Here is a 23,000-nt window from a genome sequence, read left to right as displayed (position 1 = left end):
GACTGCGCGGGCCCGATGTTCCCGGCCGGGCGACAACGGCACTCGGCGGCCCGCGCCGGAGGCGCAGCGCCGCGGCGGCAGAGCCAGAGCGCCCGACGCTGGCGAGCGGCTCGCGGCGGCGCCGGCCCGGCCCGCGGGGGCGGCGGGCGGGGGGGGGGGGAGCGGCGCCGCCGGCGGCCCACAATGCCCCGCGCGGCCTCGTCCTCGCTCAACATGGCGCTGCTCCTCATACGCTCCTGGCGCTGGGCTGCGGCGGCCGCCGCTTTCGAAAGGCGTGTGCGCGTCGCGCTGCTGATCCGGCCGCTGGTGTCCGTGAGCGCGGCGCGCCGGCAGGGGCGGCCCCGGCCGCTCGGCGTCCCGGCGGCCGCTCGAAGACGCCAGGTGAGGTGCAGCGGGGTCCGGCGCGCTGAAGGACAAGGGGACCTGTCGGGGAGACGTTGCGCTCATGACCTCGGGGCGGGGTGGCGCGCAGAACAAAGGTGCGGGGGGCCGCCTGGGCGCGGCCGCGCGTGAGGCGGGGGCGACGGAGACCTTTGGGGGTGCGGCCGGCGGGTGCCTGGCGCCGGGCGCCCCGCTCCCCGCAGGACTGGCAGGATCGCTTAGCGCAAGAGCGGGGCCGGCCTCCATCCCCAGACTGCCACCTGTGCAGATGCCAGGCTCCCTGGGCGCCTTTCCAGCGCCGGCACCGGAACGAGGGGCCGAGTCGCCTGCGCTTCGGGTTTCGCTCGCTCGCGATGCGGGGCGAGCTGTCTGGAAACCCGCGAACCCCGCCGCCCGCAGGGCGCCCGGCCCCACCGATCCGTCACCCCAAAACGGACCCTCCCGAATTCGTATGCGAGCGCGATAGTCCTTCGACCCGAAACCAGCGTTGTGTGTACACGGCTCTCTTTGGAAGCCATCGGGCTACTTAGCTCTATCTCGTGAATGTAGCTATGTTTAAAGTGCCTCTTAATATTTGTGTCCATTATTATCTCTCAGGAACAGTTTCCCTTATCTGGACTGTCTCTACTTCAGTGTATCTTTTCGCGTCCCCTACATGGACAAGACGTTTAACCGCCCGCCCTTTTCATCAGTGTTACTAAAGCGGTGTCAGCTTCGTATAAGAAGCAACCTCTTAGAATTTTGTTTCTTCAACAAATATTTAAGGTCTACTACGTACGTCGCACTGTGCTACATAATGGGGTACCAAGAGAAACACAGACACCAATGCCTTCAAAATTGCTCAGTTTAGTTAAGGGGATTGGGTCTGTGCACTATGGGAGTGACTAGAAAAACAAGGTACGTCGCATATCAGATGAATAGTGCGAACAATAAGGGCCGTAGGCATCCGGATGAAATAGTGATAATTAAGGACTGGATTATAGAGAATCTGGTGGCAGCGGTAGAACTGCGGAGAACGATCCAAGCAGAGAGAATACGGAATGACATTAGGCACATGGAATGCGGTTGTTCACTCCCTAAGTAATGAACACCATTATGGCAGTGAACAGAACAAAATCTAGCCCTGTCCTTAAAGTGTTTAAAACCTAGTAGCAGAAATAGATTTAACAGGCAGTTATAACACAGTGGTGCAGTGACGGGGGAGGTCAGAAGTACTGGAAGAATATACAGGTGGGGCACCAAGTCTAATCTTGAGGTGGGGAAGATTGCCTGGCGTGACTGATATCTTAGCCACCACCTGAAACATGAGGAGAAGTTAGTGAGTTAAAGAGTGACCAGCATGTGCAAAGGCCCAGAGGTAAGACGGAGCAGGGACCTTTCGTAGAACTCCATCTGGCTTAGACTAGTGAGTTCAAGATAGGAAGTGACATTAGACTAGAGAAGCAAATCCAGATCATTTTATTAAGGTTTTTAAAACACCCTATAGTTGAAAGTTTGTAACACGTGATCCCATGCGAACTATTCTTGTTCTGTAGTCCTCTGATGAGCCAAATTAAGATAAAATTTATAAGACTTTGTCAGGCTTGAAGAATGAGGGGGAAGAGAAGTCTTCGGGAGTTTCAGAGAAGATTGTGGCGGTAAAAAGTTATCTTCCTCTTTTCGTGAACTCTGTCCCCACAACTTCCTTCCTCCACTCTCTGCTCTACATCCTACTGTTTCCTTTGGTGACCATTTCCTTACTGTGAAAAACAAGGGAAAGATCTTACCTTTGTTTTCTACTTCTTGAAGGCATGCAACTCTTGCCATCTTTTTAAAAAATATTTGGATTTAACAGGGAGACGAAGGAATGATTATAACACTTTTAAAGTAGAACCTGATATAATGTGAGACACATTCAAATTAATTGGTGACTTGCGATTAAGATTACAAAATAAATATGAATGCATACTTTCAGGACAATCGGTATATAGCATAATATTTTAGAGCATTGGTAGCGCATTGTTAGGAAATCACGCTAGTGGGCTGGAGCAGCACTTTTTCAAACATGAAATTCAGTCCAATAGGAAAGAAAATAGCAGTGCTTTATACACATTAAGGGAAGTATTGTTTTATGCACTTTTATTTTACACATGTACACATGCACTCCCACGTGCATATGATTACCAGGATGCATTGTAAAATGTGTTTTCCACACAGGATGGTGCCCTAGATTTATGCTGTGCAGTATGGTGCTCACTAGTTTCATGTGGCTGACTAAATTTAAATTAAATTAAAAATGTAATTCTTCAGTTTGCATTAGCCACATGTTAAGAGCTGAATAGCCACATAGATATAGAGCATGTCCATCATTGCAGAAAGTTCTGTTGAACTGCGCTGCTCCAGAGAATATCATATCTGGCCCTTCTAATTTTGCAGGTGAGGAAACTAAGTCCTAGTATAGTTAAATGACAGTCTTTAAGGCCATTCATTCACTTATTGCCTTCTTTGTGTCAGATATTTATATAAGGGTGAATAAGACTGGCAGATACTGGGCACACAATAAATGTTGAATTGTAAAGATACTTGTCTCATAATTACTAGAGCACTATTAATAGAGGGAAATACCTTAAACATGAAAATTTTTCTTAAAATTGGAAGATCGTTTGTGATAAGATTTAAATGATCATGATTTATTATTACAGTTCCCTCTCTACAACATTGATTAATATCAAAAGGACTTAGAATTTTGAAAGATAGAATTTTGAGTTTATTTCATTAATATTTAAATAGTAGAAACTGAGGCAGTATATGGTTAATCCATAGCACCTTTCAGCTAAGTTTAAAGAGTCCTTGACTCTTCTTGATCCTGTCATTGATCATAAACTTTCTTCATTTTGTTTTGTTATGCCAAAATGTCTTTCTTGTCTTTTAAAGTATTTTTACTAAAATACTTTATCACAATATGCTATCACAACATTATTGACTGAATGCCCTATACCGTAACCTCATCCCCATGACTTATTTATTTTATTCCTGGAAATTTGAACCTCTTATTCCTCTTTACCATTTTCATCCCCTTAAAAATATTTTTCAATTACAGCTGACATTCGGTATTATCTTATATCGGTTTCAGGTGGACAGCACAGTGGTTAGGTTAGTCCCCATACATGTCCATCACCTGGCACATCCATAGTTATTACAGTATGGATGGCTGTCTTATTCCTGTATCTTTACATGGTGGAATGGCTCAGGGATCTCGCTGTGGTCTCTATTATAAGGGCAATAATCTCATTAATGAGGCCGTATCTTTGTGGCATAATCACTTATCAAAGGCTGTACCTCCAAATACAATTGCACTGTGGAGTAGTTTCAACATATGAATTTTCGGGGAGACACATTTAATTTATTACAGGGATCTTGTTTTTCAGTGTAGGTGTTTATCACTATAAACTTTTATTTTGTTATGTCCCATAAATTTTGACGTGTTGTGTTTACCTATTCATTTATCGTAAGATAATTTTTAAATTCCCTTTTGTTTTCCTCTTTGACCTAGTGGTTCAAGATCGTGTTTAGTTTCCAAGTCTTTGTAACTTTTTTCGTTTTGTGGCTGTTACTGTTTTTCTAGTTTTATTCCATTGTGATTGGAAAATATACATGGAATGATTTCCATCTTAAATTCATTAAGACTTGTTTTGTGACCTAACATGTGATCTGTCCTGGAGAATATTCTGTGAGTGTATTCTTCTGCCGTTGAGTGGAAAAGTTCTGTATATGTCTGTTAAGTATATGTGCTCTATCGTGTTGTTCAAGTCAACTGTATTGATTTTCTGTCTCAGGTTCTGTCCATTATTATAAGGAGAGCATTAAAGTCCTCCATTGCCCTTGCATTTGTTAATATTTGCTTCGTATATTTACATGCTCTGATGTTGGGTGTGTATATATTCATAGTTTTATATCTTCCTGTTGAATTAACCCTTTTATTGTTATACAATGACTTTTTTGTTGTTTCTAGAGACAGGTTTAGACTTAAAGTCTATTTTGTCTGATATAATTATGACCATCCTTACCCTCTTTTGGTTGCCAATTGTGTGAACTATTTTTTCCATTCCTTCATTTTTAGCTCATGTTTGTCTTTTTTATTTTTAGTTTTTGCTGAGTAATCACTCCTTGGAGACTGGGACCACAGGGCCTAGCACCTGCTGGGTCCTAGTAGATGGTCTGGTTACAACAGCTGAGATGAGAGAATGGGTCGAAGCACATGTGTGGGCCCAGGCTCCCTTAGTTCTCTCTCTCTATAAAGGCATCTGTCCAAGCACACGAATTCATGGCAGCCCCAAGATGGCAGTGGGTCCGAGGGTTTGAGGAACAGAAAGAAGCTGACACGGCCACAGGAGCCTAACAGGCAGTGAGACGTGGCCAAAAGATGGGCCAACGCCCGTCAGTCAGGGCCTTGAGGGACATGGAGAAGCATTTGGGTTTGTCTCGACAAATGAGAAGCCATTGCAACTTTGACACAGAGTGTCACATTCATGTGGTTCCCATGTCACCACGTTTTGCTGTCTGTTTTCTGTGCTGCTAGACTGATAGCCCCTTAAAGACAGCCCCTTACTGTTCATGGGTGATTCCAGGCCTTGGCTCTGAGTGACATACAGAGCCATTTAATGAATTCGTTGGCTACTTTTCATCAATCAATGAAAGGTGAAAGGTAAGCCAGGGTGAAATTGGATTAATATTTTACAAATGTCTGTGTCTATCTCAGTAAACACATCATTCATCCCCGTTGGAATTCACGACAAATCTGAGTGAACACAGGGCTGAGCGTTTTACCTTTGTACAGTACAAAGAAACTTTTGCTGAGTAAATTAATAGTGCAAATGAGACTGGAAAAGAAAGCTTAAATTATATATGCAAACTAATATATTTTAGTAAAGCCAGTTTAAATTTAAAAATTCATACTTGAATTCTCTACTGCTTGTTTTACAATATTCCATGATTCCCACCCATACCCACAAAAAATATTGGTTTGAATTAATAATAAATAGATGGTTCTAATTAAATTATCTGAGTGCTCAATTGATGGGTCTATAACATTTGGTGGTTAGTGAGACTGACCCCAGTAACCACTGACTGCACACGTGCGCACTGCCACACAAACATGGCAACACTGGTTCTAGCGTTGAGTTGACCGTTAACCTCATGCAGCCCTATACCTGAGCCTAACTTTATTTTCCGTCTTCTGTTGTGCTGTAATCGACATACAACACTGTGTTATTTTAAAGTGTACAACACAATGATTTGATATATATCTGTATTGTGAAATGACTACCACAATATGTTTACTTAATATGCATCGCCTCAGTTATAACTTTTGGTTTTTCTGTGATGAGAATTTTTAAGATTTACTCTCAGCGACATTCGAATATACAACACAGTATTGTTAACTATCCTGACTGCCATTTATTACGTTCCCAGGGTGCACTTATCTCATAAATGGAAATCTACACCTTTCGATCACCTCCAGCCCTTTCCCCCACCTCCCAGCATCGGCAGCCACCAGTCGGCTCTGTTTCTACGGGTTTGGCTTTTTAGATCCCATGTATAAGTGGGGGGCGGTCATAGAGTATTTGTCTTTTCTCTGTTTGACTTTTTCCTGTAGCATAATGCCCTCAGGTTCTATCTGCTGCTATGATACCCTCTGGTATGGAGATTTGACTTTGTCAGGGATGATAAGGAAGGCTTCTCTTGGATAGTAATGCCTGAGCTGACATCTGAAGGAGGAGCAGTAGCCACCTAGGCCTAGAAGAAGAGAGTGTCCCAGGCCAAGGGAAACACACATTCAGAGGCTCTGTGATGATCGTGAGTGTACGCTGTAGGATAAAGCTGGAGAGGTAGGTGGAAGCCTACGTACACAGCACCTTCTGGGTTAGGTTACAAAACCAATAATTGTAATAATCAGAGCAACTTATTCTTAGGTACTTATGAGGAAGTCTTTGTTTCGAGGAATGTTGTCTTGTGGCAGGATCAGAGGGAGAATGTATTCATTCATTAAAAACTCAAGAGATTCTGATAATATCTGGACAAATGTCTACATATAAGATCTTAACCTGTAAGTGTCTGATTGTAGACCGGTACAACAGCTCTACATATCTTCGAGCATTGTGAAGATGCTCTTAGTTTATATAATGGTGCTGGAGAGGACTCTCACAACAGTACAGGGACACGTTAGGGGTAAATTAATATAGACTATTTAAGACCCTTGTGGCCAAAGCTAGTCATCATTACTGAAGATCATAAAAGAAACTGAATGAATGGAGAAAATACTAGAATGTTCAATCTTATACTGTTATCGATTCTCCCCAAATTAGTTAATAGCTTTAACAGAATTCCAGTCGAAATCCCTAGAGGAAACCTTCGTATAATTATCTTAATATCTTCTCCGGAAGAATAAACTGGTGAGAAAAGCCAAGAAGATTTTGGAGAAAAAGTGCACTACATGTGTTTTTGGAGAGGAAAGCTTATTCTACTAGATAGTAGACTGTGTATAAATTAAAAAGCATGGTACTGGCATACGAATACACAGGGAGATTAATGGGACCAAATAGCAAATGTTGGCACAGACCTAAATAGAAATTTAGTGTTTGACACGTTTTTTTCCCAAGGAGATGTGTCTTGGCAGAATTGATTTTATCGAGTGCTTTTCTAAGGAACAGAACCCAAAGAGACTGGCTTTCATGAATTTTGGTTAAGAGTTTCCTGAGGGCTCGGATAAGGTTTTCACATCTTGGTTTCCTTCACCTTCACTCCCATTCCAAGAGAGTCTAGAACCTAGTTTTGGCTAATTGTGGGTTTTTCCAATAATTGTCAGATCTTGAAAAGTCATATACTCTTTTTTTGATCTTCACGTATTTGCTTATTCACTTGTTCAATGAACAAGTCTTTATTGTTCACTTATTTTTACCAGGTAATCTTCATTTTGTAAAAAGGAAGAAGGTTCAGGTAGAATTAAGTTTTCTTTAAGGCCAACTGTTAAAATTATATGAATTTATTGTGAGATTTAGGGCTTTGGCAGATAGTGTTTTTGAACCTAAGACATTTAGGATTTTATTTTTTAAATTAATTTATTTAAAAATACTTTATTAATTTCTACCAGGCATAGTGCCTTGGAGGTCCATCCATGTTGTTACAAATGACAAGATTTCATTCTTTTTTTTAATGGCTGAATAGTATTTTATTATATATATGTTTATATTCATTTATCCATCCATGAGCACTTAGGTTGTTTCCATATCTTTAAAATTCGTTAAATCTTTAAATTTCAAATCAGTAGAAGAAAAAAGACTTACATATTTACTTAGTACTATATACAAAAATAAACTGAATGAACTAATGATTACGTATATAATTAAACCTTAAATCAATGAAAACAAGTGATATGACCATTTATCTATTCCCAGAGTAAGAATGGATTTTCCAAGTATAAGAGCAAATAAATAAACTGGATAAATTTAATGATGTAAAAGTATATATTTCCTTTTCAAAGATGACATAAAAAGGATCAATTTTTGTAATGTAAAAATTGATAGCCATAATATATAATGAGTCATTCAGATGAGTTTTTTAAGACCCAAATCCCAATTGAAAGATAAAGAGGTTACTAGGACATTAATAGAAAAAGAAATATTGGATGAATAGTCAATAAGTGTTTGAAAAGATGTTAAAATTCCATGAAAAGAACAAAGAAATTGGAGTTCTAAACAGTAGTCAAATCTTTTACATTCTATTCAGTTGACAATAGTAAACACACACACACACACACACACACACTCACTCTCTCTCTCTCTCTCTCTCTCTCTCTCTCTCTCTCTCTCTCTCTCATGACACAGACACCAGTGTTCCTGTAATGAAATGATTCTTATGCAGTGCTATTGGGCATATAACTTGGCAAAGCATTTCTAGAGGGCAATTTACCACATGGAAGAATAACCTTAAAAAATGTTCATGCCCCAGGAGATGTCAAACAAATGATGGAGTAGGTGATACCAGCTTTCTACTCCCCACAAAAATTAACAGTTAGCAGCTACCAGTGGAAAAAAAATAGCCCTGGGGAGGCAGAGTTCAATTAAAAACTACAGCAACACAGTGAGCAAAACAAAATTAAACAAACAAAAAAACCAATAACCACACACAAAGAGTTGCTGGGGAGAAGGACACAGCTGCAGTGATGTCTGGGGGACGAGGAACAAACAGGTGCGGGAGCTGTCAGATCAGCCATCGGAGGGTGACACCGGGGTCTCCAGTGGTCTGCTCTGTGGAGGACCCCAGCAGTCTTTGCTGCTGAGGACCTCAGCAGCCCTTGCGACATCCATGGCCTCGCTGCAGCTTTCACAGCTGAGGACCCTGCAGTGGTTCACCAGGGAGACCCTAGCGGCCTTGTCCCCTGAAGACACCAGCAACTTTTGCCACTGAAGTAACCAACAGCCCTCACCATCATGGACCCCCCCAGCCCAGAGAGAGGGACACTGCTGCCCCCACGAGGAGGAGTTGTTGCACTGCCACCTCCCTGACTGCGCACACATGCCCTGGACCTGAGAATAGTGACCATCTGGCACATGTCTGTGCTCCAGACCCTGGCGCTTTGGCTGCAAATTAATGAAAGTGACGGACCACATTAACAGAATGAAGGCTAAAAATCATATTATGTCCATACATGCAGAAAACGCATTTGACAAAATTCAGTGTTCTTCCATGATAAAAACCCCACATTTTCAAAATATTAAGTATGGAAATAATAGACCTCAAAATAATAAAGGCATGTGTGACAAGCCCACTGCTGATACATTCAACAATGAAAAGCCGCAAGCTTTTCCTACGATCAGGAAGAAGACAAGGGGCGCCCTCTCTCACTGCTGTTCAGTGTGGGGCTAGATGTCCTGGCCACAGCAGACTTGCAAAATAATGAAGTAAGACGTATACAAGTCAGAAAGGAATAAGTAAAATTGTCTCTGTGTGCAAATGACATGATCTTATATGTAGAAAACCCTTTACGCCACCAAAGAAACTTAAAACTAACAAATGAATTAGTACAGCTGGAGGATTCAAAATCAACATAACAAAGTCAGTTTTGTTTTTATACACTAAGAGTGAACTGTTTGAAAAGGAAAACAGTCCCTTTTACAGTAGCATCAAAATGAATAAAATATTAAGAAAGACATTTAACCAAGGAGGTAAGGATCTATACACTGAAAACTGTTAATCATTGATGAAGAAATCAAGGAAGGCACAAATAGATATCTCAGATTCATGGATTGGAAGAATTAATATTGTTAAAATATCCATACGGCCCAAAGTGATTAGCAAATTCAATGCAATACCTTTCAAAATTCCAATGGTATTTTTCACAGAAACAGAAAGAAAAATTCTAAAATTCATACGGAATCACAGAAGACCCCGAATAGCAGAAGCAATTTTGAACAAGAACTACGCTATGCTAGAGGGATCATACTTTCTGCTTTCAAATTGTACTACAAAGTTATAATAATCGAAACAGTGTAATATCGGCATAAAAACAGACATACAGACCAATGTAACAGAAAGGAGAGCCCAGCAATAAACCAGGCAGATATGGTCAACTACTCTTCAGAGCTACCAAAAATGCACAGTAGAGAGAGGACAATCTCTTTAATAAATGGTGTTGGGAAAACTGGATGTCCACACGGAAAAGAAACAAATTGGACCCTTACCTTTTACCATACGTGGAAGTCTACTCAAAATGTCCTGAAGACACGCTCAGGGTGGCATGGCCGTAGAGAGGACCGCATTGTCTTAATTATTGTACTTTTGTAGTAAGTTTTGAAGTCGAGAACTGTACTTATAATTTTCTTCAGGTACATTCATTATTCATATGCTGGGTCTCGTTTTCCTATCTTTTTGTCTCTTTCTCTTGAATCCTTTTTTGTCTCATTTATTTTTGATTATTAGCATTTTTTTCTTCTGCTTTTCAAGACATTATATGTTGAGTTTATTTGCCCTTGTTTATTACCTCTTGTTTTTTCTAATTTGGGCTTTATTTCTAAAGTATTTATTTCTCGATTTCTTCATCTTATTTCTGAGTCTACCCTATTTAAATTTGCTGTTTCATATATTTTTCTGAAAATGTTTAGCTTATTTTGGTGGTTTTACGAGCATGTCTTTCTGTTGTGCTTTCCCTGTCATTCTGTTTGTTATTTCGTATTTTCATACTAAGTTTGCATGGGGTTTGAACATGATCATTTTCTGTTCCTCATTTTTCCATGAAACTGCCTGAGCTTTTAGAAGGAGGCCTGGTTCAGCTACCTTTCCTGACTTCGCAGAGCTCCCTTTTGTTTTCACATTGTTTTCTGCGATTTCCTGTCTCTTCCTCTCACTTTTGTCTGGCCCTTCTTTTCCTTTGTTTCTGTTGTCCTTGTCCTGCCTAATTTTAATTCCACTTCCAGCATTCTCTCCTCGTGGTGTCTCGAGAGGGAGCTTTGTTGGTCAGTGTTAGAGTTCGCGGGGCTCCTTCAGAGCGTGTCATCCCAGACCCCTTGCGTTCGCCCCGACTGGGATGGACGCACAGAACCCTTCCGTTTTCAGCTCCTGTTCCTAATTTGGCCACTGAGTTTGACAGCGAATGCCACGTGCGTGTTCTCTTGGTCTCAGGTCTGTCACCGTGACAGATCGTGTGGCCATTGCTGGTTTCCGTCCTCGCGCTTGTATTTTCAGATTCAAGGGGAGTTCTTGGGTCCTAATTTTGTGGTAAATATTCACAAGTTCTGTTCTTATTCTTCTACAGTTATTCTGTTTGTCATGTGGGAATTCTGGAAGATGAAAATATTATGCTACCACTGCCCTAACATCTCCTCCATCACGTTTTCTGTAGTGTGGTAGAAATCACATAATATGAGATCTGCTCTCTTAACAAATTGAACAGCAACTTGCCATTCCCTCTTCCATTCCACCCCTGTCAACTACCATGCCGCTTTCTGCTTCTGCGATATTCACTACTTTAGATGTTTCATATAAGTGGAATGATACTGTATATGTCCTTCTGGGACTGGCTTATTTCACTTGGCATGACATCCTCTAGGTTCATCCTTGTTGCCACATATGACAGGATTTCATTTTTATAGCCGAAAAATATTCCAATGTATGTATGTACATATTCTTCATCCATTGGTGCACATTTAGGTTGCTTCCACATTTTAGCTCTTGTGAATCATGCTACGATGAGTATGGGAGTGCAAATGTCTCTTCGAGATCCCGATGTTAGTTCTTTTGGATAAATGCCCAGGTCTCGGATTGGTGGATCACATGTTCGTTTTCATTACCATTTTTCATAGCTTTCCTATCAACAGTGCACAGAATTCCACTTTTTTCACATCTTCACCAACAGTTGTCATTTTTTCCCCCATAATGGCCATCCTACCAGGTGTGAAGTGATATCTCACTGGTTTTCATTTGTAGTTCCCTTCTGCTAGTAATTTCTAGTTTGATTCTATCTTGGGAGGAAAAGATACTTTGCACGATTTCAGTCTTCTTAAGTTGGTAAAGATTTGTTTTGTGACCTGATATGTGATTTTTCCTGGAGAATGTTCTGTGCGCACTTGAGAAGAATGTATATTCTGCTGCCGTTACGTGGAATGTTTGCATCGGTCTGTTAGGTCCATTGGTCTATACTGTTGTCCAAGTTCTCTGATTCCTTTTTGATCTTTTGTCTGTACTTATTTCCATTATTGAAAGTGTGGTATTAAAGTTTCCTACTATTATTGTGTTGCTCTGCATTTTCTCCCTTCATTTCTGTCAAAGTGTGCTTTGTATATTTAGGTGCTCTGTAGCTGGGGGCAGATATATTTGTATTTGATATGTCTTCCTGATAAATTGAAACTTTTATCATTATATAATGCCCTTCTTTGTCTCTTGTGACAGTTTTTGAGTTAGTCTATTTGGTCTGATGTGGTTACCATTTCTATGGAATATCTTTTTCTATTCTTTTGCTTTCAGCCTGTTTGTCCTTAAGTCTAAAGTGAGTCTCTTGTAGACAGTGTAATTGGATCTTGTTTTTTTTAATCCATTCAGCCCTTGATGTCTGTCAATTGGATAACTTATCCTTTAAAGTAATTATCGATAGATAAGGACTCAACTATTGGTGTTTTTGTTGTGTTCTGTCTTGTAGCTTTGTCCTGCTTTTCCTTTCATGCTTCCTTCGTGTTTTATTGATTTTTTTTGCAGTGATGTTATTAGACTTTTTTTTTTTCATTTTCTTTAGTATATCTTCTAATTGGTTCTTTTCTTTGTGGTTCTCATAGGGCTTTCATAAAACATCTTCCAAGTTATAACAATATATTTTATGCTATTAACAACTGAACTTAGATAATTTATAAAACTACACTTTTACTCTCCCCCACATGCCTTATATTATTGATGTCACAATTATATCTTTTTATAGTGTATGTCAATTAAATATTTCTGGTTATTGTTAATGCTTTTTATTTTTAACTGCTGTACTAAGAAGTGATTGTGGCACCGCTTTGACATTGTCCCGGTGTTCTTTGTTTGTCTGTCTACTTACCTTCACCAGCTTCGTGTTTTCATGTGCTTCTATGTTGCTGTTTAGCGCCACTTCACTTCAACTCAAAGAACTCCTTTATCATGTCTCGGAAGGGCAGGTCTAGCACTGACAAATGCCCTCAGCTTTTGTTTATCTGAACTTCTTTATCTGTCCATTTTTTGAAGGACATTTTTGCTGGATATAGTATTCTTCGTTGACACTTGTTTCTTTAATTGCTTTGAATATATCATCTCGTTCCCTTCTCTTCTGCAAAGTTTCTGAGAAGTCCATTACTAGTCTTATTAGGGCTTCCTGTATGTGACGAGCCACTTTTCTCTTTCTGCTTTCAAATCTCTCTCTTTGTTCTTGAGTTTTGACAATTTAATTATAATATGTCTCAGTTATGGAATTCTTTAGATTCTTTTTTTTCGTTCATTTTGGCTTCTTGATACTGGTTATCCATTTCTGTCCTCAGATTTGGGAAGTTTTCAGCTATTTAATTTTTATGCACCTTTCTCTCCTCATTTTGAGATTCCCATCATATGGAGACTGATTCATATTATGGTGTCCATTAGGTCTCTTTGGGTTACTTACTCTTTTTCATTCTTTTTCCTTTTTTTACTCTTCTGATTGGATAATTTCACGTGACCTTTGTTCAAGTTGGCCGTTTCTTTGTTCTCTTTGATCGAGTCTGCTATTGAACCCAGCTATTGAACTTTTCAGTTCAGGTTTTTGTATTATTTAGCTCCAAAGTGTGTTTCTTTTTATTTATTTTTCATCTCTCTCTTGATATTGTCATTTCAGTTGTGCACCATTTTCCCAAGCTCGTTGAGCTACTCTATGACAGGTGATGTAAAATTTTGTCAGGTTATTTTTATATACCTTCATTTCTTTAGTATCAGTTTCTGCAACTTCATTCTTTCCCTTTTTTCATGAACCTTTTAGCTTTGTGTTGGTACTGCACATTTGAAGAAATAGTCATATCTCAGTCTTCACGTACTGGCTCTGACTGGAAAAGACCTTCACTGATCATTCCAGCTAGAGATGTTGGGGGCCTGCGAATGTATCTCCCCTGAATTTGTGTGTATAGATTTGTAGATAGAGGGATTTTTGGTCGTTTCTTCAGGGCCTCATATTCTCTTGCTCTCTTGTGTCTCTGAAACAGTAGCACGTCACTAAGGTACTTTTTTGTGTTCTCAGCTGCCACGTGCAACTATAATATGCCAGGTTTAATCAGTGCTCGGAGTTAGGCAAGACAAACCGTTCCCTTGGGCGGTGCCCTGAAAAGCTAGGATGTTGGATGCATGTTTCACTTCCTTTTTCCCTCCTAAGGTGGAAGCCTCAAGTTAACCCACCTTCTCCTGATGCTGAGTGTGCCTCCCACAGACAGCCACTCACTCTGGTACATTGGTGTCAGCTTCCTCCAGGCATCCAAGCTACGCTTGTTCTGTCAGAGCCTCACGCGAGGCCAGACAGAAACCAGCTCCTCAGGTAGCACTCTGAAGGGCTGGAATAGTGGATCCAGGTTCCACTCCACTCCCTCACTATCAGGAGGGAAGCCTCAAGTTGTGCGCCTTCTCCCTGCTGTGCAAAGCTTTGTTAACTGCAGCATCGCACCTGGGGGAGAAGAAAAGTTGCAGGATGGGATGGATGATCTGTTTTGGCACTCAATTCTGCTGCCTTGGGGGAGGGGCTCCTATCAATAAAGTGAAATCGGTCCTTTTACTTTTTTCAGTACAGCTGTTCTAGACTTTGTCCTTGTCTAGGGCACTGCAGCATCTTAACTGGAATGTAGAATTCCCATAAAAGTAGTTTGGTCCACATATTATAGTTAAATTGATGTTTCCATGGTGGGGAAAGTTCTGGGATTTCCTCTTCTGACATCTTGTGATGTCATACCTTTAACTCTTCAAGTATGATACATTGCAGAAAAATGCAAATATCATACGTATACAGCTTGATGACTTCTCAGAAACTGAACAGACCCATGTAAATCTGTGCCCATAGTGCCATCATATTACAAAGACAATTTAGTTGTACATAAAACTCTAGGTTTGACATTCTTTTCCTTCAGTGTTTTGAAAATCCTACTCCATTGTCTTTTTACATCTAGTCTAACTTGTTGAAAAGTCTGGTGTCCATCTGGTTCTTTTTCCTTTGCTACTTATTCTTTCTAGACTCCTGTAGAATATATTCTTTGATATTTCTAAATTTCATTGTGAATATATCTAGATGATAGTTTAGTTATTTTGTTATTTCTCCTCTTTGCAGTCTGTGTGTTCTTCCAATATGGGATTATTCAAGTTTAATTTTAGGATATTTAATCTCTTATTTTTGTAAATATTTTTCTAATTTTTAATATTTCTTGGCATCATATCGAATGGCCGTTAATACATAGTTTTGTATTTTTTATTAGAATTTTGTTACTTTTAAAATTAATATTGCAACTTGCTTTTCAAAGCCCTTATTCTCCATGTATCTCCTTTCCCAGACAATTCCTTTTTATTCTGCCCCCCGCTTGCCTTCTGTTATCCCCTGCCTCACATGCGTTAACGTACTTAAGAGCCAGTATGTGCCTTTACATGCTTCCAACGAATAACACCGAAGGCTGCTCCAACCCAAAGGCAGTTCTCATGGGGGCAAAACAAGGTAGGCCAGGTGTTCAGGGAGGTGGCACACAAGTCAAAACACACAGCCACCATTCTTTGAGAACAAGGCCCATCTTTCCCCCTCTGACACCAGGCGTGAGAGATGCCATTCATCCCCGTGGCTGCCTCTGGGTCTGTGGGATGGCAGATGGTAGGTGAACATGCACAAAAGTCCTAACGCCCTCTGAGGAAATTTGGCAATATCTTTCTTCGTGATATCTCCCTGATTGTTATACACTTAGGTTCCAGAGTTCTAATTCCAGAAACAACAGAAAGTTGTTTCTGTGGGTTGACAGCTTAGTCGTTGCTTTAGCGGAGGCACAGATTTCTGAAGTCCCTTACTCTGCAACTTTCGAGTGATGTCTCTTTATTTTTAATATCACAGTTTCATGGATGCTTTTACCAAAATTCAAACATCGCGTGTGCCTCGTTAACAACAGCAAAGGTAACCTAGGCGTTCAAGGTTGTCAATCAGGAAGATGATGGTAAACTCACTAGGCCCCATAATGTTAGTGATATTGTTAATACCGACAATGGTAGGAATGTGCATCTCCATTCCACTGCTTACTGGATGTGTGAACTTGAGCAAGGCAGCCTCTCTCTCTGAGACTCAGTATCTAGTCTGTAAAATCGGAATAAAGATGATGATGATCGTCTGTAAAAATGAGAATGAGGATGATGATGATGATGATGATGATGATGATGATAAATACCTCATAGCACGTACTGAGAATGAAATGAGATAAGGTAGAATTGGGCAGAAGACCAGCCAAACAGCACTTAGTGAATGGTTCTTACTAAAAATAATTATAGTGTAACTGTTTCTAATCTCAATGGGAAAACACCTTAGCAATCCGAGCTCACAATGAAAATATGAAAATTGGGTGAAATACTAACTAACTTGGCTGTCAGTGAATCTGCTATTTTGTTCTGGGCTAAGCATCTCCAGGGATGAATTAAAGTCGAAGGGCTTTTTTCTAGGTGGATGAGGGTGGGAAGGCAGGCGAGATATATCTCACCCTCATTATATTTATCGTGCTGTGATATTTATGCCTGCATCTGTCAGTTTTAAATCATAAAGCATAAGGATCATATATTTAAATTTTTTGTCATGTACAGTGTGTAAGATAAAAACCTTTTTATATTGCAGCTGTGACTCCAATTTAAGAAGCCTGATATGGCAATTTAGAGCAAGGTTTGTTTACTCTTGAAATGTTGCAAAGCGACTTTAAGGCTCTAGATGCTTCTCTTCACGGCATTTAGAAAAAAAATCCAGCTCTTAAAAACACTTCTAACAGAGCTGTCAGTTTTCTTTCTGATGTTATGTGAAAATAACTATTCGAGCCATCGTATGAGTTATGGTTATCTTATGGAATTTTCAAAGTGCTGTCGAAAAGAAGAGTCCATGTTTAAAAAAAAAGTGAAGTTTTCAGGGCTCAAATGAATAAATGAGGTAAATGAGAAGCAGTAAAATTAGACTTTTTTGTGTGTATGTATGTTTGAAAGGGTGCAATATCTTTTGAAAATGTAATTCAATTGTTTTGGGCAATAATTATATAACCAGAAATCCCCAGCTGCATTCTCTATCATGTCTCTGATCAGTTAGACCATGTGGAGATTATGGAGTAGAGGTTAGTGACCTTCTCAGGTTTGAGTGCTATTAGTGGAATAAATGAACAATTAAAAATAGGCAGGTAGAGGAGGGAGAAATCTACCAACACACAAAAAAAGAGAAACAAAAAGCAAGGATCGTCAGGTTGCTATCGGCCTCAAATGCCATGTTACCTACCTCTGTAATAGAAATTTACTTTCAGCATGCTAGAAAGAGACTAAATATAGATGGATAAGCCAGAAGGAATTTAAAATTCACAAAACCAGATACAGGCACAGCTCATTTAACGGCACTTCACTTTATTGCACTTTGCAGATATTGTGTTTTCATTGACATTGAGGCAGGACCCTCCCTCCATCAGCAAAGAAATTATGACTCGCTGAAGGCTCGGATGATGCTTAGCATTTTTAGCAGTATTTTTAATTAAAGTGCGTGCATCATTTTTGTAGACAGTATTATTGCATACTTAATAGATTACAGTATAGTGTAAACGTAACTTTTATGTGCCCTGTGACTGACTTTATTGTGATATTGGCTTCGTTGCAGTGGTCTGAGCCGAAGCCACACTCTCTCTGAGGTCTGCTCATGCCTTCTTTGGAAGACCTTTTCCCCTAGTGCTTAGCAGGAGCTCGTTAGACATCACTTATGTGCCCCAGAGTTGGCTTTGCGTTGCCATCAGTATTCTCTTAGTCCGCGTCTCTGTTATAAGCAAAGGTTGGGTCACATTTCGTACCAAAGGACTGCCTGTCATCAGACTTTGCTGGAATGTTCATAAAGAAAACCAAGGTATTTTGGCTATGACCTGCAGAATGAGCCTTGCGGAGGCCGTCACTGTTCATGGAGGGCCTCTGTCCTTCTGAAATACTGCCCGCTTGTGACTGGCTGCAGCAAGGGCGTGTGTCCTGACTACGCGGCATCTCTGTCCCTCCTACCCATCTCAAGCTGTCTTATACCTCAGTTGCAGAAAATCTGTCCTGCCGGTCTTCAGATCTTTCTCAGCGACTGTTTTCCTGTATGTGGTTGTAGTTTTGGCGTGTCCACTGGAAGAAGTGAGTTGAGGATCTCACTACTCCACCACCTTGAACCATGCTCACTACCTCCCATATGTTAAGTGAAAGATTAACCCCCAAGGGTGTTCAAAGTAGACACAGTCCTTGACTGAGAAACGCATCATGTTTCCGAAGTGTGTGTAAGTCTCCTTTCGAGGACTCAGAACATTTTTCCCTACGAAAAAAGAATTTTAAATAGTGCCAGAACTAGCTCTCCAAAGGAGTTAACCCATTGTGTGACTGGTGTTTTTCCTTTAGATAATCAATGCGGATTCTCTCTTAAGGAGGAGACGACATTGCAGAGGAACATTTTGGGGGCTTTCTTTTTATGTTATTTATTAGGCCGGATAGCGAGTACATATGTGTTCATTATATTGTTTTTGGAACTTTTCATATGTCTGAAATAGTTTATAATTGTAACAATGCTATTTTAGTTCTGGACGTTTATTTTGAATATGAACATTTAAAAAACATTGACCTTGACTCTTGATAATTATGGGAGATAATGGTTCTATTTGAAAAAGATAGAGAGCTCGAAATTCTGAAGGGGTTTTATGAATATTTCCAATGGCATAGATTTGATGGTAATGATCTTCATTTTGACTAATATCACTTCAGAATGTATGTTTTTGCTGTTAAGTGTATCACCTACATTTACCTATTGACCACATATATAGGCGTGGTTTTGAGAGAGAAGGTGCATAGTCATTCACTTGAGAAAGTTGGCAGATTTCGAAAGGCCAAGAAGATGAAATTGCATGTGCATGCACAGACATGTGCAGGATCGTCTTGACGTACAGTTACTTGAAGTCGGCACTTACGAAAAACAGGAAAATGAGGGAGTAAAGCTTGTGTGTGATCTTAGTATGGAGAAAGGCAGTGAGTAAAATAGTTGAGTTAAGCATCACAAAGGGATCCCCAACAGTGGGTGGCGTGTGGAGGTTTGAGGTACATGGAGTCGTGTAGGAGCTTGGCTTCGGCCAAACAGTGTGCAGACAACCATTAGGATTTTTGAAATCTGTATAATTCATGGAATGCCTTATATGTTTACAAATATATAAAAGAAATCAGCTACTCATTACATTTTAGCTAACAGCTGAGCTAATTTTTAAAATAATTTGGTTAGCTTTTAGTGTATGGAGGTTGTTTCTTGGTGTATTTGATTTTTTGCTGTATTGCACTGTACAACATTAACTTTTATATTCAGACATTAATCCATTTGTAAAACTGATTTCTGGTTCAGTAAAGCCTAAGTATCACCTGCCTTTTGGGAGAGACTAAGAAGCAAATTTTTCTTCACTAAATTCATGGTGCATTTGTTCAGTATGTGTGTCCATTTTACAGATGCCTGTCTGGCGTTGCCATGGAGAGGTTCTTTATACTGCCTTCTTTCAGCTCCACTTTTGGAACATTATCAAGACAGAAAATTGGCCCAAGGAATCTTTCTTTGAAGTCCCTCGTCTGGTTATACAGAAGTATTTGGCAAAACTCATCTTGTGACCAGTATCTAAATTTAGCAGTTAGAGTAAGACTAAAGAGGGAACAGATACAACGGAGAACACAATAAAATATGACAAATGCAGTTAAGTGAATGGAGGAGTTTTTCTTTAAAAGAGTATGCTAGCCATTTAAGAGAGCAGTGGGTGTGAAGACTCAAGAGTCTTTAAGTAACACAGAGAAACTCAGAGAGGAAGAGGGCAAAAATAAAATACAATTCGACACTTTTAATGAGTGATATAATTTACTTTATATTGGACCACACATTTTGTTTTTTATCTTTTTAGGCACATGTGGAAAGCATAACTATCTCTGTGGTTTTATTTTATGTATGTTTATACACAGTAAAGGATACCTTTCCAACTGTTTGCCCTGAAACTTCTTCCTCTCTTTTTCCTCTTCTGCAGATCCCAGAGTCCTTGAGACATCACGCATGGCAGAGACCGGTGTTAGATGCTTTAAGGGTAAGATTAAGCACACACTTCTACATACAGCTAGGGAAAGTGTATGAGCCCTGGGAGCATGTTTCAGTTTATACTACATATTTTGTATTTCCCAAAGAATTTCCCTTTTCATTTTTTCCCCTAAATACTGGCTAGATGGAATAAGAAGGTATGTTTCTGCTACTGGAAATGGAGAAAGAAATCTTGATAACATTTCTGCTCTGGGAGAAATCTGAATCTCTTGAGATCAGTGCCAGCTAGAGTAACATTTTCAGAAAGCTGTTAGAAATGTAATGGCAGCTTGTATGGTCCTGTTAATTTGTATCTGTTATATAGAATGCTGCAAGTTTTCAGGTGAATAAAGTTTCTTTACCCTAGAAGATGTTCAGATAACAGAATTTCAAGGGACTCTAAGCTTAATTAGAATCTGTTTGGTAAGTGATGCTGAGTTCAACGTTGTTGAGGGTTATTTTTCATTGCTAATGTAAATGAAAGACACCTTAAAAAATCTCAGTGCTTTAGAACAAGACAAATCTCTAAAATAGAAAAAGGCTAGGAAGTTAGAAGATGGTGGAAATCCTGGATACTTCCTTTATTTTCTTTTCTGATTAACAGTTTTTCACCATTAAGGTACAGGGCATTGTTCTAATTTATGTAGAGGCTGCAGAAAAAAATTAGATTTTCCATGATTAAATTAAAGTTTTAAGTTAAGGGAGAATGTGCTCAATCTTCTCATTGTTCATGACACCGCTGAGTTTATATTTTAATCTTTTGCTCTGTCGAAGACCTCATCGTCATGTGTGATATTCACTAGACCCCTCGATGTAACATGCTGCTCACTCTTTTAGAGGGAAAAAAAGGTCACAAAGAGACATTATCACACTAAAAATTACCTTTTGGTGTTTTCCCTTTAAAACTGCTTTAAGCCTGTCAATCTAAAAGTCAATAACCCATTTATGACAATTTTGCTTTTTGTTTCTCAGCTGGTGAGAACAAGGAGGCACTTCTTTGCTTTTTGGAATTTCCTTTTTGCAGCTTGACCCAAAGCCGATACTATTATGCTTTGGTATTGATACACGTTTGTGTTAATGAAGAACTTGCCCTTATTAATTAGTTATTATTATGACTGTTGAAGCATTATTGTATCATATTTCCTTAAGTATTTTTACTTGCTGAAGGAGATATTAGCAAGCCTAAAATTTTAAGCCTAATTTTTACTCTCTTGTTAACTATTAGATTTTCTCAAAGTATTTAAAATCGGTTTCTCTAACCTGAGCAGGAATCTTAAGGCCTTTTAAAGAAATTATAATAAGATGTTTGCATGTTTTCAAGGCTAGTTGGAAGATTTGTAGATAGCTCTGTTTTACAAGCTACTCCAACAAGCATTGAAATCCACTACCCTACCTGTGCGCATGACACTGGTATGTGCCATGGGAGATGCAAGGAAAGGGACTGTACCTAATCTTAAGAAATGGACCGTGTAATAGGAAAGACAAACCTGGGCAGATTCCCGTAACGAACGGTAGCCTGTCAAATATTGAAACATTCTTTGTTTCTAAATGTATGTATGTGAGCCAGAATAATAAGAAAAATAATCAGTTGTGTGAAATCAACTATTAAATTGTAAGGCAAAAACGTATACACGGAAAGCAAGTGGGACTTGATTAATTGACTGTATGATATACTTTGCTTGCCTATGATACGGTACCAGATTGCACAGGACTGTAGTAGCAAATGTCAGTAAGAAAGCCAATACACTAAGTTAGATCCTGGATGATCTGAATTTCTGGAATGGCTAATGGACAGCCTGCTATCATTTTTAACTAGGCTCAGCAGACATGGCCACTGATAGAAAAGAGGACGTGTTGGCATGGTCATGCAGGAGGGGGACTGCACACGGACCCGAAGGAAGGGGTAAGAGCCGATCGCAAGTAACTGGGAGTTCGTACAGATGGCTGTGCTTGCGTGGAAGGTATTTCAAAGATGCTCATGCTCCAGAATATTTTAATCGACTCATGTAACTGCAGGTTTTCTAATACAAAACCATGTGAATTGACCATGGTTATATAGATGAGATTTTCTCAGGCTTAAAACAATCAAAATTCATGATCGACTAAACCAGAAGAAAAGTTATCAACCTAAACATTTTCATTCTTTATTTAAAATAGCAGTGGTCGAGGTTTTTTATTGTACAGTTCAGCCTTATAAATAAATAGGTAAATTAGATTTAGCGCTTACAAGTAATTTGGGTGTGTGTATGTTTTAAGGTTAATGTTTTCACTTTTGTACACTTAGTCTGGGAAGATCCTAGAATGTCCCCTAGCTTCATGGTAAATCTTCTATCTACCTGATCCATTTATTTAATTATCCATATTTTTTATCGTTATTATCATCATACAGACAAGCTAATAAGTAGGCCACTGAAATCAAAAGATTTAATTGTATTATACCTTTTCTGAGTGAGCGAAAATGTCACTGGAACACTGTTCCACAGGTCCCCATCTGGCCCTCTTTCTCCGAGCTTGCCTTTATTTCCTCCTCCGATTTGACAAAATAGCTTAGGTGTGGTATCTCTAAGTAGAAAAGGTATTTTTAGTGTTATTCACAAGTGAACAGATTTATGTAAAAGTGCTCTCTAAACTGTAGAGAGCTAAATATTAGTTATTTTATTGGTAGGAGGCCGACGGTAAGCAAACCTTTCCAGTATTTTTCTCCCTGTTTCTTTGATCCTCAAAATAGCTGCTTTCTTTCACAGAAGTCAAAACACATCACTATCACATTTCTGTCCCATTTTTGTATATTACTGCTCTTTGTGGCTGTCTTTAC

At 39.6% G+C, this 23,000-nt stretch overlaps 1 protein-coding gene across 1 annotated transcript in view; it reads left to right on the top strand.

Annotated features, from left to right (window-relative positions):
- Positions 1 to 201: 201 nt before the first annotated feature.
- The window catches only part of ABCB7 (ATP binding cassette subfamily B member 7), a 51,749-nt gene continuing 28,950 nt past the window's right edge, over positions 202 to 23,000 (top strand). The window contains exons 1-3 of the mRNA XM_016130737.2: positions 202 to 381; positions 20,139 to 20,195; positions 22,002 to 22,088. Coding sequence (XP_015986223.1) covers positions 214 to 381; positions 20,139 to 20,195; positions 22,002 to 22,088 — 312 coding nt within the window. The 5' untranslated portion in view covers positions 202 to 213. The remainder of the gene's footprint in view (positions 382 to 20,138; positions 20,196 to 22,001; positions 22,089 to 23,000) is intronic.

This window comes from Rousettus aegyptiacus, unplaced genomic scaffold (genome assembly GCF_014176215.1).
Source record: "Rousettus aegyptiacus isolate mRouAeg1 unplaced genomic scaffold, mRouAeg1.p scaffold_m13_p_9, whole genome shotgun sequence".
In the NCBI taxonomy this organism is placed as follows: Eukaryota; Metazoa; Chordata; class Mammalia; order Chiroptera; family Pteropodidae; genus Rousettus; species Rousettus aegyptiacus.
Note: the sequence above shows the minus strand (reverse complement) of the source record. Positions and strands in the feature narration are given on the sequence as shown.